Source organism: Carcharodon carcharias, chromosome 3 (assembly GCF_017639515.1).
Source record: "Carcharodon carcharias isolate sCarCar2 chromosome 3, sCarCar2.pri, whole genome shotgun sequence".
Classification (NCBI taxonomy): domain Eukaryota; kingdom Metazoa; phylum Chordata; class Chondrichthyes; order Lamniformes; family Lamnidae; genus Carcharodon; species Carcharodon carcharias.
Window position 1 is genome coordinate 60449573 of NC_054469.1, and position 16767 is coordinate 60466339.

At 42.1% G+C, this 16767-nt stretch overlaps 1 protein-coding gene across 3 annotated transcripts in view; it reads right to left on the reverse strand.

Annotated features, from left to right (window-relative positions):
• The window catches only part of spag6 (sperm associated antigen 6), a 206956-nt gene that overhangs the window by 56669 nt on the left and 133520 nt on the right, over positions 1 to 16767 (reverse strand). For 2 of the 3 annotated variants that reach the window (XM_041185132.1, XM_041185130.1), the window contains 2 exons: positions 15007 to 15212; positions 14448 to 14621 (listed from right to left, as the gene is read on the reverse strand). In XM_041185132.1, coding sequence (XP_041041066.1) covers positions 14448 to 14621; positions 15007 to 15212 — 380 coding nt within the window. The remainder of the gene's footprint in view (positions 1 to 14447; positions 14622 to 15006; positions 15213 to 16767) is intronic. The other variant, XM_041185131.1, reaches the window with a different exon arrangement.

Sequence of the window (16767 nt, forward strand, 5' to 3'; positions counted from 1 at the left end):
TTTGTGAGTATGTGAGTTGAGAGTGTTGGGAAGAATGAGTTACCCTGGGTGAGACCATTCATCCTGTAGTGGCACTGGGTGGCTGTCCTCTTTTGCAGGACATTGGTGCTGACCACCACCTCCCAAGTCTGGCTGGTAATGCCGCTGCCCATCCTGCAGCTAGAACGGGGATAGAGGACATCGCGGCGGGACTCCAGGGCATCCAAAAGGTGTTCCAGTGAAGCGTCGCTAAACCTGGGGCTGCAGTCTTCTTACCTTTCATGGACATATTCCCTGCAGTAGTCATGGTCTGGAAGCACTGAGTTGTGTGCACGCAGCTGGACTTTAAATATGGTGCCCAGCATGATGATGCGGCGGGCGGGCAAATGAGAGCCTGCCCACCATCAAAATGGCGTGTTTCCCAAGAATGCATAAATACTGTGGCAGGATTGAGACGATACCCGCCATCACAGCCGGAGGGTAAAATGTCATTTTACCCTCCCACTACCGCACTTAGTACAAATCTGGGGTGATTCCGCATTCACTATTTTTCTCTCCACAGACGCTGCTTCACCTGGGGGGTACTTCCAATATTATTTGTTTCTATTAAAAAGATAAAATTTGCATTTGCTACACCATAAATCAACCTGTGATAATAACAGTACAACAAAGACATCTAGATACAGTGTCATGCAAAATTTAAAAAAAACACTGATCACCTGTCAGCACCATCACCAAGGCTTCTTCCTCTCAGTGACTGTAACTTAGGTAAAATCTCAGTTACACGCACAACCGGTTTCGCTTGAACTTTTGCCAAAATTATGGCAGGGGGTGGAAGATTCCCTGAGGAAATTCCCAGCATATATAATTCATTAAATATTAGTAGTAATTGTTTCACAGTCAGTGAGGTCAGCAGGTTGGGGTTATTCTTCATGATGTTACAAGTCAAATGCTGCTTCAGTGTTCAAGTATGAGTGAAAACTTTAATAGTGTCATAACAAAACAAATCTAGCTTGTAGTAAACTAACATATGGTGACCCTGAGCATGTTCCATAAAGATCTCCTTATTTTGTGGTTGAATCTTAATACAATTATTTTACTGTACTCTAGGCTTCATATTTTTCTCAACAATCTGGAAAAATATTGTTATTTTCAGGATGGCAATCTGTAACTGGTGGAGTGCCACAGGGATCAGTGCTGGGGCCACAATTATTTACAATATATATATTAATGACTTGGATGAGGGAAATGAATGTACTATCGCCAAGTTTGCAGATGACACAAAAATGATTGGGAAGGCAAATGCGAGGATGACACAAAGAGTCTACAGAGGGATATAGATAGGTTAAATGAGTGGGCAAAAACATGGCAGATGGAATATAATGTGGGAAAGTTTGAGGTTATGCACTTTGGTAGGAAGAACAGAGGAGTTGAATAATACTTAGATGGAGAAAGACTGAAGAAAGCCGCAGCACAGAGGGATTTGGGTGTCCTCGTGCCAGAATCCCAAGAAGCTGGCATACAAGTTCAGCAGATAATAGGTAAGGCAAATGGAATGTTGGCCTTTATTTCAAAGGGAATGGAATATAAAAATAGGGAAGTCTTGTGAAAACTATACAAGGCACTAGTTAGACCACACCTAGAATACTGTGAACAGTTTTAGACCCCTTAATCTAAGGAAAAGATATAATGGCATTGGAGTCAGTCCACAAAAGATTCACTAGGTTGATCCCAGGTATAAACGGATATTTTTATGAGGAGAGGTTGAGTAGGTTGGGCCTGTACTCATTGGAGGTGACCTTATTGAAACATATAAGATTCTTAGAGGGCTTGACAGGGTAGATGCTGAGGGAGAGTCTAGGACCAGAGGGCATAATCTCAGAGTAAGGGGGTGCCCATTTAAAACAGAGATGAGCAGGAATTTCTTCTATCAGAATGTAGTCAATCCGTGGAATTCTTTACCGCAGTGGGCCGTAGAGGCTGGGTTGTTAAGTATATTCAAGACTGAGATAGACAGATTTTTAATCAGTAAGAGAATCTAGGGTAAAACAAAAATAAAAATACCTGGAAAAACTCAGCCGGTCTGGCAGCATCTGCGGAGAGGAACACAGTTAATGTTTCGAGTCTGTATGACTCTTCAACAGAACTTGCTTTTATCTTAGAGAATCCAGGGTTATGGGGAAAAAGCAGGAAAGTGGAGTTCAGGATTATCAGATCAGCCATGAGCTCATTGAATGGCGGAGCAGACTCGATGGGCCGAATGGTCTACTTCTGCTCCTATGTCTAATGGTCTTATTCAGGAAAAAATACAATGAGATAAGCTGTTCAGTTATAACATAGGGTGATTCAAGTCACACCAGTGCATAAACCACTACCATTCACTGGCATTATCCAAAACTAACAAGTCGTAAAAATGCAGATCTGACCTATTATAAAGTGATTTATATTCCTCTAATGTACATTGTTGAGCTGAAGCTTGGAAGTGAAAGTGGTAAATGACAATTTCTGGGAATGTAAAAATTGCTTATTAATATTTCTAATCAAAATTGTATAACGAAAATTACCATCAATAATTTTAATACTCAGTTGTAAGAATCTCACAATTTAAAAGGTTATTGTTTTGTCTAACTTTACGAGCAATAATAAGTAAAATAAATGATTGGACAGGATTTGACTATGACAAGTCAATTTCTACAGCATGTTCGCCTCAATTCTAACAACAAACTTAAGATGACTGTGAAATAGTAAGTAAATTATATTTATATCAATTTGGAAGACTACAGGTAGTTTTGCCTCACAAAGTATTGGCAGACTGTGCATTTAAACTGTTAAGCTATGATCTACTTTAGAAACATAGGATGGAATCTTGCCCTTGTTGGGTGGGCTCGGTGGGGCGGTTGGGAAGCCGACTGCTGCACACAATCGAGGGCAGAAGGCAATTTCACACTAGTAGGCCAATAAAAGCCCACCCATCGTGAAATGCGAGTGGCAGCGCTTAGCGCTGCCTGTGCGAGCAGGGGAGGAGAGCGAGCGCGAACTTCAGGCCTGCACGCAAGTGTGTGCTTCATAATCTCCCTGAAGTATAGAGCTGCCTCAGGGAGATGAAGCATTTAAAAAAAATAATAATGGGGAAATAAATAACACAATAAAATATGTCAGGGCATGTTATTAATTAAATTTAAAATTTTCTATTTTATTTTTATTTGCTTTAGGAAACCTCATCCCACCCATGAGATGAGGCTTCCTAAAAAGTGCAAAGGTCGCTTGGCCTTTTGGTCTGCCCGCCAACCGTAAGGTTGGACGAGCAGCAAAAAATTTAACTTAATTGATAATGTAACTCCTTAACAGGCCTTTTAATTGTTGGCGGGCACACTGCCAACTCTGGCATGCGCCTGCCAAAAGAAATAGCACACAACTGCATGTTGATGTCGGGATGCTTGCCTGACATCAACGTGCGTCATTTTACACTCGAGCGGGTCAGGCATGCGACCGCCCACCGAGCTAAAAATTTTGCCCATAGGACGGAATTGAATGCCCTATCCCAAGGTGAGTTTGGTGGTGTTGGGGATTTAATGGGCAAGAGGATGGTGGATGGGGACCCTGCCACCTTTCTGCCTCTGTCCCCATTGAGTCCAGGGCAGGAATGCTCTTCCCACCCTGTCGCTAATTGAGGTCCTTAAGTCGGCAATTTATGCCCACTTAAAAGCCTCATTCCACTGCCGCTAGGATTAACCCAGTGGCAAGCAGGGCAGTCACCACACAGGAAGCCTGAAAAGGGTTTGTTTGCGGGCTCCCAGGGAGGCCCCTCATTCAAAGGCACTCAGCGGCTGATGAAGTGACCTGGCATTGGGAAAGGGTAGCCTGCTGACAGCTGACCACCCTCCCATCCCTCCTCAATGACCCACATCGTGCAACCCTTGGGGTCCTTGATCTCGGGAAGGCCTGCCGCTATTCACTTATGGACACTTAATTCAGCGGGTCTTCCCAAAAGGAGGGGACATGGGGCTTTTGCCAGCTCTCCAGCTGACAGGCAAGACCTCCTGTTGCCTTTGTTAAATGCCGCACATATAACCATAGAAAGGTTTATGGCACAGAAGGAGGTGGTTTGGTCCATCATGTTTGTGGCGGCTGAAAGAGAGTTATCTAGTTCAATCCCACCTTCCAGCTCTTGGTAAGTGACCCTGTAGGTTGCAATACCGCAAGTGCAGCTCCAAATGTTTTTTAAACATGATGTGGTTTTCTGCCTCTACAGTGCCACCCTTTCAGGCAGTGAGCTCCAGACCCATGCCACCCTCTGGATGAAAAACATCACTCCTCAACTCCCCTCTACTCCTTCCACCAATTACTTTAAATCTGTGCCCCTGAGTTAGTGATGCCTCTGCTAATAGAAATAAGTCTTTCCTTTCCACTTTATACAGGATCCTCATAATTTTATAAACCTCAATTAAATCTCCCCTCAGCCTCTTCTGTTCCAAACAAAACAAGCCAGATCAATCCAATATTTCCTCATAGCTAAAATTCTCCATTCTTGGCAACAACCTCATAAATCTCTTTGGTACCTTCTGTAGTGTGATCACATTCTTCCTGTAATGTGGTGAGGAGAAATGTATGTAGCTTCAGCCTAAGTAGTGTTTTATCCAGTTCTAGAACAACCTCCATGTTCTTCTATTATAGGCCTCAGACAATAAAAGAAAGTATCCGTTCTTGACCACTTTATCTACCTGTCCTGCTACCATCACAGATCCGTGTACACACATTCCATGGTTCCACTATTCCTTCATGTTTTTCATTATCCTAACATTTATTGTGTATTCTCTTGCCTTGTTTTCCCTCCTCAAATGCATTATCTCCCCTTCCAGCTTCCCATTTTCATTCCCTAAAACTAAGTCCAGAGCTGCCCTTCTCCTATTGGGCTTGCTACGTACTGGCTAAAAAAAGTGGATACACTTTAAAATTCTGTACCCTCCATACCCTTTTTGCATTGAACTTATCGCAGTGAACATTAAAATTCCCTGCTATTCCCTTTTGTTTCTTCACTTTTCAGCAATTTGACTACATGCTTGAGCTTCTATCTTCCTCTGACCATGTCTATAGTATGTTACCAGCAGTGTAACTCCTTAGCTCATCTGCCTTGTTCACTAGAATCCTAACATTGAAGCATACACCACTAATCACTGAACAACTCCTTTGTTGTTTATTTTCTAGCTTTTGTTTCCTCAACTTTCCATATTAGCTTACTAATTTTCTGCCTTCTATTGCCAGTTTTCTCTTCCTTCTGAATCTATGTTCAGGTTTATGGTGGAATGAGTCCATCCAATCTGAATTGTACAGGGTATATTATTGAAAACATCTTGAGTGTTGGTTTCAAGTATGGTAATTGATCCAGAGGAGCCAATTGTATTACTGGTCCATGGAAAGCAAAGAGGTGAGAGAATCACAACAAATGTTTGTGCCTGCTTAGTGGCTTTGCAGTCACCATTGCTACAACACTGTCATCTACCCGGCCATGTGGAAAATTGTCCAGGTATGTCCTGTCCATAAAAAGTACAACAAATCCAACTTGGCCAATTACCACCCCAGCAGTCCCCTCTCGTTCATCAGCGAAGTGATGGAAAGGGTCATCGATAATGCTATCAAGTGGCACTTGCTCAGCAATAACCTGCTCACTGAGGCTCAGTTTGGGTTTCACTAGGGCCATTCAGCTCCTGACCTCATTACAGCCTTGGTCCAAACGTGGACAAAAGAGCTGAACTCCAGAGATGAGGTGAGAGTGACTGGCTTTGACATTAAGGCAATATTTGACAGAGCGTGGCATCGAGGGGTCCTAGAAAAACTGAAGTCAGTGGGAATCAGAGAGAAATCTCTCCAGCACTTTGATCATGCCTAGTACAAAGGAAGATGGTTGTGGATGTTGGAGGTCAAATATCTTAGTCCCAGAACTATGCAGCAAGAGTTTGTCAGGGTACTGTCCTCGGCTCAATCATCTTAGCTGCTTCATCAATGACTTTCCTTCCATCATAAGGTCAGAAGTGGGGACGTTCACTGATGATTTCACAACGTTCAGCACAATTTGTGACTACTCAGATACTGAAGCAGTCCATGTCCATAGGAGGCAAGACCTGGACAATATTCAGGCTTGGGCTGATAAGTGGCAAGTAACATTTGCGCCACACAAGTGCCTGGCAATGACCATCTACAACAAGAGAGATCTAACCATCTCTCCTTGACATTCAATGGCATTACAATCACTGAATCCCCCACTATAAACATTCTTGGGATTACCATTGACCAGAAACTGATCTCAACATAGGTCATAGGGCAAATAAGATTTGAGAAATTAATGCTTGGCTCAAAGACCAGTGTGGTAGAAGTGGGTTCCAGTTCCTGGGGCACTGGCATCACTAGCTGGGAAAGTGGGGGCTGTACTGTTGAGACAGTCTACACCTGAACTATGCTGGGACTAGAGTGTTCTAGTGAACCACATAAATAGGGAAGTAGAGAGGATTTTAAACCAAATAGTGGGAGGAAGGGATCAAATTAGGGAAGATGTGGCAAATCAAAGAGTAGAGACAAGGCAAGAGAGAAGGGTACTATTATGAGAAATGATAACTAGGCCATGACAGGAAGACATAGGGAGTACAAATCTAAGGGTAAATCAGCAGATAAGGATAGAGGTTACAAAAATAATAAAAAGATGAAACTAAACTAAAAGAATGACTCTTTTTCTGAACGCCTGTAGCATTCAAAACAAAACAGATGAGCTGATAGCGCAAATAGACCTGATGGCCATTACAGAGATATGGCTGCAGGATGACGTAGATTGGGATCTGAATACTGAAGGGTACACAACATTTAGGAAGGACAGGAGGTAGGAAAAGATGGAGGGATGGCTCTGTTAATTAATGATGGTATGAGCACAAGAGGAATCACCTAAGTTCAGAAAACCAGGGTGTGGAAGCGGTTTGGGTAGAGATGAGAAATAATAAAAGCAAGAAGTTACTTGTGGGAGTGGTGTACAGGCCTCCAAACAATACCCACACAATAAGACAGAATGTAAAGGAAGAAATAAGAGGAGCTTGTCAGAAATGTGGGGTGATAAACATGGAGGATTTTAATCTACATATAGATTGGAAAAATCAGATGGGCAAAGGTAGCTTGGATGACGAGTTCCTAGAATATTTTCAGGATAGTTTCTTAGAACAGCACGTTCTAGAGCCAACCAGAGAGCAGGCTATATATTTTTTAAATTCATTCACGGGATGTGGGCTTTGCTGGCTAGGCCAGAATTTATTGCCGTTCCCTAATTGCCATTGAGAAGATGGTGGTTAGCTCTTTTCTTGAACTGCTACAGTCCATGTGGTGTAGGTACACCCATGGTGCAGTTAGGGAGGGAGTTGCAGGATTTTGACCGAGCAACAGTGAAGGAACGGTGATATATTACCAAGTCAGGATAGTTTGTGGCTTAGAGGGGAACTTCCAGGTGGTAGCGTTTCCATGCAAATACTGCCCTTGTCCTTCTAGATGGTAGTGGTCATGGGTTTGGAAGGTACTGTTGAAGGAGGCTTGGTGAGTTCCTGCAGTCTATCTTGTAGATGCTACACGCTGCTACTGTGTGTTGATGGTGGAGGGAGTGAATGTTTGTGGATGTGTTGCCAATCAAGTGGGCTGCTTTGTCCTGGATGGTGTTGGGTTTTTGAGTGTTATTGGAGCTGCATTCATCCGGGCAAGTGGAGAGTACTCCATCACACGCCTGACTTGTGCCTTGTAGATGTTGGAGAGGCTTTGGGGGTGAGGGAGTGAGTTAATTGCCACAGGATTCCCAGCCCTTGACCTATTCTTGTAGCCACAGTATTTATATGGCTAGTCCAGCTCAGTTTCTGATCAATGGTAACCCATAGGATGATGATAGTGGGGGATTCAGTGATGGTTATGCCATTGATTGTCAAGGGGCGATAGTTAGACTCTCTTGTTGGAGATAGTCATTGCCTGGCACTTGCATGGCACAAATGTTACTCGTCCTCCCAACCCTGGATATTGTCGGGGACTTGCTGCATTTTGACATGGACTGCTACAGTATCTGAGGAGTTATGAATGGTGTTGAACATTATGCAATCATCAGCGAACATCCCCAATTCTGGCCTTATGATGGAAGGAAGATCATTGATGAAGCAGCTGAAGATGGTTGGGCCTAGAACACTACCCTGAGGAACTCCTTCAGTGATGTCCTGGAACGGAAACAACTGATCTCCAACAACCACAACAATCTTCCTTTATGCTAAGTGTGTTTCCAACCAACAGAGACTTTTCTGATTCCAATTAACTCCAATTTTGCTAGGGCTCCTTGATGCCACACTCGGTCAAATGCTGCCTTGATGTCAAGGGCAGTCACTCTCACCTCACCTCTGCAGCTCAGCTCTTCTATCCATGTTGGAACCAAGGTTGTAATGAGGTCAGGATCTGAGTGATCCTGGCAGAACTCAAACTGAACTTCAGTGAGCAGGTGATTTCTAAGCAAGTACTACTCGATAGCACTATTGACGATCCCTTCCATCACTTTATCAATGATCAAAAGTAGGTTGATGGGGCGGTAATTAGCCGGATTGGACATGTCCTGCTTTTTGTGAATGGGACATACCTGCGCAATTTTCCACGTTGTCGGGTAGATGCCAGTGTTGTAGCTGTACTGGAACAGCTTGGCTAGGGGCGTGACAAGTTCTGGAGCACAAGTCTTCAGTACTATTGCTGGAATACTGTCAGGGCCCATAGATTTGTAGTATCCAGTGCCTTCAGCCGTTTCGTGATAATCACGTGGAGTGGGTCAAATTGGCTGACGACTGGCACCTGTGATGCTGGGGACCTCGGGAGGAGGCCAAGATGGATCATCTGCTCGGCGCTTCTGGCTGAAGACTGTTGCAAATGCTTCAGCCCAATCTTTTGCACTGATGTGCTGGGCTCCCCCATCATTGAGGATGGGATATTTGTAGAGCCTCCTCCTCCAGTGAGTTGTTTAATTGTCCACCACCATTCAACACTGGATGGGGCAAGACTGCAGAGCTTAGATCTGATCTGTTCATTGTGGAATGGCTTAGTTCTGTCCATCACTTGCTGCTTATGCAGTCTGGCATGCAAGTAGTCCTGAGCTTTAGCTTCGCCAGTTGACACCTCATTTTAGATATGCTTGATGCTGCTCCTGGCATGCCCTCCTGCACTCTTCATTGAACCAGGGTTGATCCCTTGGCCTAATGGTAATGGTAGAGTGGGAGATATGCCGGTCCATAAATTTACAGGTTGTGGTTAAGTACAATGCTGCTGCTGCTGATGGCCCACAGCACCTCATGGATGCCCAGCCTTGAGTTGCAGATTTGTTCGAAATCTATCCCAGTTAACATGGTGATAGTGCCACACAACATGATGGTGGGTATCCTCAATGTGAAGGCAGGACTTTGTCTCCACAAGGACTGAGTGGTGGTCACTCCTACCAATGCTGTCATGGACAGATGCATCTGCGGCAGGCATATAGGTAAGGATGAGGTCAAGTATGTTTTTCCCTCTTGTTGGTTCCTTCACCACCTGCCGCAGACCCAGTCTAGCAGATATGTCCTTTAGTCCTTGGCCAGCCCGGTCAGTAGTGGTGCTACCGAGCCACTCTTGGTGATGGACATTGAAGTCCCCCACACAGAGTACATTCTGTGCCCTTGCCACCCTCAGTGCTTCTTCTAAGTGGTGTTCAAAATGGAGGAGTACTGACTCATCAGGTAAGGAGGGACACTATTGTGCAGCGAGGTAGGGCTAATTAATGACCTCATAGCGAAGGCACCCCTAGGTAGCAGTGATCATAATATGATTGAATTTTACATTCAGTTTGAGGGAGAGGAGTGGGTCCAAGAGTATTATTTTAAACTTAAATAAGGGAAATTTTGAGGGCATGAAAGCAGAGCTAGTGAAAGTGAACTGGCAAATTAGGACAAGGGATCGGTTAAAAGAGATGCAGTGGCAGTCATTTAAAGGGGTATTTCAGAATACACGAAGAGATACATTCCAACAAGAAATAAAAATTCCAAGGGGGAGATCCATCATCTGTGGTTTACTAAAAAAGTTAAAGATCGTATCAAAATGAAAGAAAAAGCATATAATTGTGCAAAAATGGGTGACAGGTCAGAAGATTGGACAGAAGTTAAAAAAAAAACAGCAAAGCTGGCTGAAATATTAATAATGAGGGAAAAATTAGAGTAAGAGAGAAAGCTAGCTAGAAATATAAATACAGATAGTAAGAGTTTCTATAGATACTTAAAAAAGAAGAGCTAACAAATTGAGCGTTGGTCCTATAGAAAGTGAGTCTGGGGAATGAATAATGGGAAATAACAAGATGGCAGATGAATTGAACAGGTATTTTGCATTGGTCTTCACTATAAAGGATACATGACATCACAGAAATAGCTGTAAAAGAGGAATTGGAAGGGAGGAAGTATCTCAAGAAAATTATAATTACCAGGTAAAAGGTACTATGCAAATTGTTGGAGCTGTGGGCTGACAAGTCCACAGGTCCTGATGGATTTCATCTTAGGGTCTTAAAAGAAGTGGCTAGTGAGACAGTTGATGCGTTGGTTTTAATTTTCCAAAATTCAATAGGAATTTTCAGGGAAGGTTCCATTGGATTAGAAAATAGTGAATGTAACTCCTTTATTCAAAAGGGGAGGGAGACAGAAAGCTGGAAACTACAGCCCAGTTAGTTTAACATAATGTCACAGCAAAAATGTTAGAAGCTAATATTAAAGACATAGCAGAGCACTTAGATAAATATAAGGTAATCAGGCAGAATTAACATGGTTTTGTGAGAGGGAAGTCATGTTCAACCAATTTATTGGAGTTCTTTGAAGAAGTAACATGTGCTTTGGATAAAGGGGGACCGATGGATGTACTGTACTTAGATTTCCAGAAGGCATATGAAAATAAAAGCTCATGGTGCAGGGGGTAACATATTGGCATGGATAGAAGATTGGTTAGCTAACAAGAGACAGAGAGAAGGCATAAATGGGTCATTTTCTGGTTGGCAAGATGTAACAAGTGATGTGCCACAGGGATCAGTGCTGGGGCCTCAAATTTTTACAATTTATATAAGTGACTTGGATGAAGGGAGTGAAGCTTTGGTTGCTAAATTTGCTGTTAATACAAAGGTAGGTAGGAAATTAAGTTGTGAAGAGGACATAAGGAGGCTACAAAGGGATATAGATAGGTTAAGTGAGTGGGCAAAGATCTGGCAACTGGAGTATTAGGTGGGAAAATGTGAAATTGCCCATTTTGGCATGAAGAATAAAAAAGAAGCTTATTATCTAAATGGTGAGAGATTGCAGAGCTCTGAGATGCAGAGGGATCTGGGTGTCCTAGTGCATGAATAGCAAAAGGTTAGTATGAAGGTACAGCAAGTAATTAGGAAAGCAATAAACATTTATTGCAAGGGGAACTGTCTACAAAAATAGAGAGGTTATGCTTCAGTTATATATGGTATTGGTGAGACCACATCTGGAGCACTGTGTACAGTATTGGTCTCCTTATTTGAGGAAGGATGTAAATGCATTGCAAGCAGTTCAGAGAAGGTTTACTAGACTAATGCCAGGAATGGGTGGGTTGTCTTATGAGGAAAGATTGGGCAAGCTAGACTCGTATCCACTGGAGCTTAGAAGAGTAAGAGGTGGCTTGATTGAAACACATAGGACAGGAATTTCCCCCCTGTCAGGGACAAAGTTGAATTGCCCCTCCGATCGGCACCCTGGATCGGGGGCACGGCACCATTTTATGTGGGCGGGCCAATTAAGGCCCGCCCAGCGCAACATCCACATAGAAGCACTATGCGCTCCCTGTGCGGGTGGGGATGATTCCCTAAATCAAGAGTGCGCTGTTTCGCACATGCGCACGAAAGAGCGCACTCACCTCCCTGAGGCTAAGTGCTGCCTCAGGGAGATAGGCTGCTCTGAGACAAAAATTAAAAATATAGAAAAAAAAATTCCTGACATATCCCGTCGTGTGATACTGTCACATGAGTTGGGACATGTCCATAATTTTTACAAAAGCTTTAATAAAATTTTTTAAAACCAACATAAAACCTCATTCAGCCCTTAAGGTTGGACGGGCAGATCCATTAATTAGCTAAATAACTCTGTCAATGGCCTCAATTAACCACTGACAGGTCGGCGGGTGCACAGCTGAATTTGCTGTGCCCCCACCTACCAGAAAATTTAAATGAGGCGCGGTGACATCGGAAGTTCTGCCCAACGTCACCGCGCATCATTTTACAATGGCCCCGGCCCCCCCACTCGCCAACGGGAAAATCCTGCCCTTAACAATCTGAGGGGTCCTGACAGGGTGGATGCGGAAAGGATGTTTCCTCTTGTAGAACTATGGGTCACTGTTTAAAAATAAGGGGTCACCCATTAAAGACAGAGATAAGGTGAAATTTTTTCCCTCAGAGGTTAGTGCGTCTTTGGAATTCTCTTCCTCAAAAGGCAGTGGAAGCAGAGTTTTTGAATATTTTTAAGGCAGAGCTAGATAGATTCTTGATAAGGAAGGGGGTGAAAGGTTATCAGGGGTAAGTGGAAACGTGGAGTTGAGATTGCAAACGGATCAGCCATGATCTTATTGAATGGCAGATCAGACTCGAGGGGCCGAATGGCCTACTCCTGCTCCTAATTCATATATTTGTATGTTCGACCAGTCATATAAATGCTGTGGTTACAACAAAAGGCCAGAGGCTAGGAATTCTGTAGTAACTCACCTCCTGACTCTTCAAATCTTGTCGATCATCTCAAGGCACAAGTCACAAGTGTGATGGACTACTCTCCACCAACCTGGATGAGTGCAACTCCAACAAAACTCAAGAAGCTCGACACCATCCAGAGCAATGCAGCTTGCTTGACTGGTACCCCATGCACCACCTTCAACATTTACTCTCTCCACCATGAATGCACAGTGGCAGAACTGTATACAATCTGCAAGGTGCACTGCAGCAATTCGCCAAGGCTCCTTCGACAGCATCTTCCATGACCTTTACCACCTAGAAGGACACAGACACCTGCAAGTTCTCCTCTAAGTCACACTCCATCCTGACTTGGGACTATATCGCTGTTCCTTCACTGTCACTGGACCAAAATCCTCGAAAGCCTTTCCAAACAGCACTGCAATGGTTAAAGAGGCAGCTCACCACCACCTTCACAAGACTAATTAGGGATGGGCAATAAATGCTGGCCTAGCCAGCAAAGCCATGTGAATAAATATTTTCAAAATTCTATTCTCAGTCAACTCTGTACACATTTCCACTTTTATGCCAGCCCTGGCACAGCCTCTGCTCCTTGGCTACTGGATTCTTTGTCCCAATCTCTTGCCAATCCCTGAGTGCTCCTGATTTCCTCACTTTCGAGCTCACACCTCCTGTTGTCTCCTGGGCTTAGAGTTGAGCTTCCCCAATCTCCAAGATGCAGTTCCCCAAACTGGGGCAATCCCCTTTTCTGCTCTCCAAACCAGATCCTTGCTCCCCATCACAGAAGATGAACTAGTAAATTATGAATAAAGATCACTCATTACAAAAATTATGAAAATGTGTTTTACATAATTTAGGTTTCTTCTCTAAAAACAGGTGCTCATATTGTGCACCTTAGAAATGAATAAATTAAACTATTATCAACTGAGTATTGCTGAAAAGAGACATTTTGTCAAAGCAGATCGTATCAAACAGTATGCCACTTCCGCTATTCACCACAGGTAATGTACAGACCATACCCAACCAGCCTATGCTTGCAAAACTCAAAACACAGTGTCCAATGTTAGATGTGATTCTGTGATTGGACAACATTTGCTAAATAATCCTCAGTGTGCTAAGATTTATGCTGACAACCATTAAAAATTGTCAGTCTGGCTCGCAGTGTGGCACATTTGTGTGCACTGGAAGCTACAGATATTAATACACAGGGCCCCGTTCTTTGCAGACAGAAGAACATGTACACACATAGCTAAACAAAATACGTGATAGCCATTCGCTGGTTCATTCCTCAGGGCAATGCTTTGGCCAATCAGAGTCAAGATGCTTGGTTTAAATTTCAAACAATGCTTGGCAGTTAACTGTCAGTCATCATTAACTGGTGCATTCTCCATGGCAACCAATCAAAGTCCACTTGCCAACCAGTCAGCACTCTCTTCTCATTCAGTGTAAAGTTGTTGCTTCCCCTGAAATTGGTATTGTTGTGATTGTCCTGATGAGTACAAGACAAAAGGCTTTGACAAAATGTCTTTTTTCAGCAATACTCAAGTTCTATACTACCAAATGACTGTTATTATTAACTTTTACAGAGGTATAAGTTTTCAAGTTTTGGTGTAAAGAACATTTAAAATAATGCAAGCCACCACTAGGCTCTGTCTGTCCTGCACCGATGACAATCTTTCGGCTACTTTGCTGCACTCTTAAACTCAAATGCATTCACCTCAGGAGTATGCTTGGCAATTTCCCGAATTAGTGTTGCAACATTTTTTTTCACAAATTCATCTGGGTCCTTCAGGCATGTTAAAACAGCAGGGAAAATTTCTGCTTCTACAACCATTTCTGCCAGGTCCACGGAATGCTTTGCAATCTGACCAAGAGCTGAAAACACTTGACGCTATAGAAGACAGAAAAATAGCACAAAAGTTCAAATTTATGTTTAGAGCTGCTAAGCTAAAATAATTAAATATGCAAGGAAGGATTAACCATAGGCTACTTTAAACTAATTTTTAAAAAATGGAATAATTGCAGCATTAATAAGCTATTATATATACATTATATTTTGTACCAAAAGGTAATCAGTCATATCTGATTAATCAAAATAGAACCCCATTAATGGATTTATGGTTAAACTATTTTATTTTAGCTCCCAAAAAATATACTAATATCGAATTTATTTTTTTCAACCAAACTTCCATATATGTGTTGTATCCAACATTGGATTAATGTATTTGCTTGCACAATTAGAACAATGGTATAATGTGTGCAGTACAAATGCTTACCTTTAGTTTAGCATCAGGATTCAGGATCATCTGAGCTAGATGAGCAATGGACCCTGCATCCACTACAGTTTGAGCCAACTCTGGGGATTGTTTTGCAATATCACTCAGTGCAGAAGCTGCAATCCTTTTCAATGGCACCTCTGGCTCCTGGATACAAAGAACCAGAAGAGGAACAGCTCCTGCATCCACTACTGCCTGTGACAATTCTGTGGGTCCAAGAAAAATAATTAAGTGGGTATGGATAGATGACCCTTGAGCCAGCCATTTTTCACCCTGACAGATACAGCATGAATAAAAAGGGGCACATCCCCACCTCTACTGCATCTGCATTTCAAATCAGCCTGCCTAGCTTCATACAGCATGTGGACTGATCCATAGCTAAAAGGACACAGGTCAAAGGATAGGCCCCATTTACATGTGGCATGTTTTAGGCAGATTGGGTTGAAACGGTTTGTTATTCTGTTAGAAAAGAGACAAACAGACCTCAGCTGTTTAAATTATGACCTTTCTGAATCTTCAATAGGCACATGTTTTACACATGGAATACAGCAAACAGAAGTGGCAAAATTAATTGCACTGTAATTTAATACTATTTAAGCTTTTGAAAGATAACATAATACTTAAAGAAATCCTTTTTGCTAACAGGATTAAATTGTATTTCAGTTGTTTTTACAACCAAAACACCTTCCAGAATTATATTAGTTACTCTGGCAAAAAACGAACAAGCAGGACTAGTGCAACACTACATTTATGATTTTCTTTGTGTGGGCAATATTTCTAGTAGTTTTCGTTTTCACTCTTCAGTCTTTAAATCCAAAGAATTCACTTCTCTATTGTTGCATCCTTCCTCCTGCAACTTCAATTGTTCCTTTCTTATTACCCTACTACATGTTAAAAATGAATTGGCTTATACACACTAAAATTATTAATACAAAGCCATGATATCCAGCAATTGCTACTGCTGCAAACGTGAGGCCACACAAACAGCTGCTCCGATTTTATGTAGCATTACAATTATATTGTTTTAAATATATTACAAAAGACTGAGGTTTACTAAAATAAATTACATTTTTATTTCACTCCACCTCATGGAGGCAAGTTTTCCATCTATATTTAACATGCAGATCACGCAAAAGGGCAAAGGCTATTTTTGGAATGATTCTGTATGCGGCAATGGGAGTTGGTGTCAAGCACCATAGTCAAAGCAAGATTTTTTAAAGGGTTTGGCACCTTATATTTCTTTTCAGAAATCTAATTTTGCAGAATAAAAGGAAAAACAAAATTTTCTAACATTCCTGGACATATAGACTTGAAAGATTTACACTACCATATCACATTCAATTCAAAACCTGCTCGGCAATCATATTTCATCTCCTTAGTGTTCACATAAAAACAATAAGCTATACTGATAAAAAAATCCCTCTGAATCTCAATTGAAAGGTTTTTGATAAAGAAATCTACAAAAATTATTCAAAATAGAGACACAATCTCCACTTTAAATTGAAATCTACTTGTGCCTGATTTGCTAAAAGAAATGAAAAAGAATTCCTTCAGATGTCTGGATACAATAATACAAATAATTGCCTTGAGGGAATCAGTTGACAACTAGGAAATGCAAACACTATGTTGGTTTAGCTAGTGTCCTTTCCAGAAAGTTTCGGCAGCACCAGGACAAGGATTTATTTAAAAATCATTTTTGTCTCCCTTTTTATTTTTTCTTCATTTGGTCCATTGCTTATTGATTAGAATTAGCAGCATGTT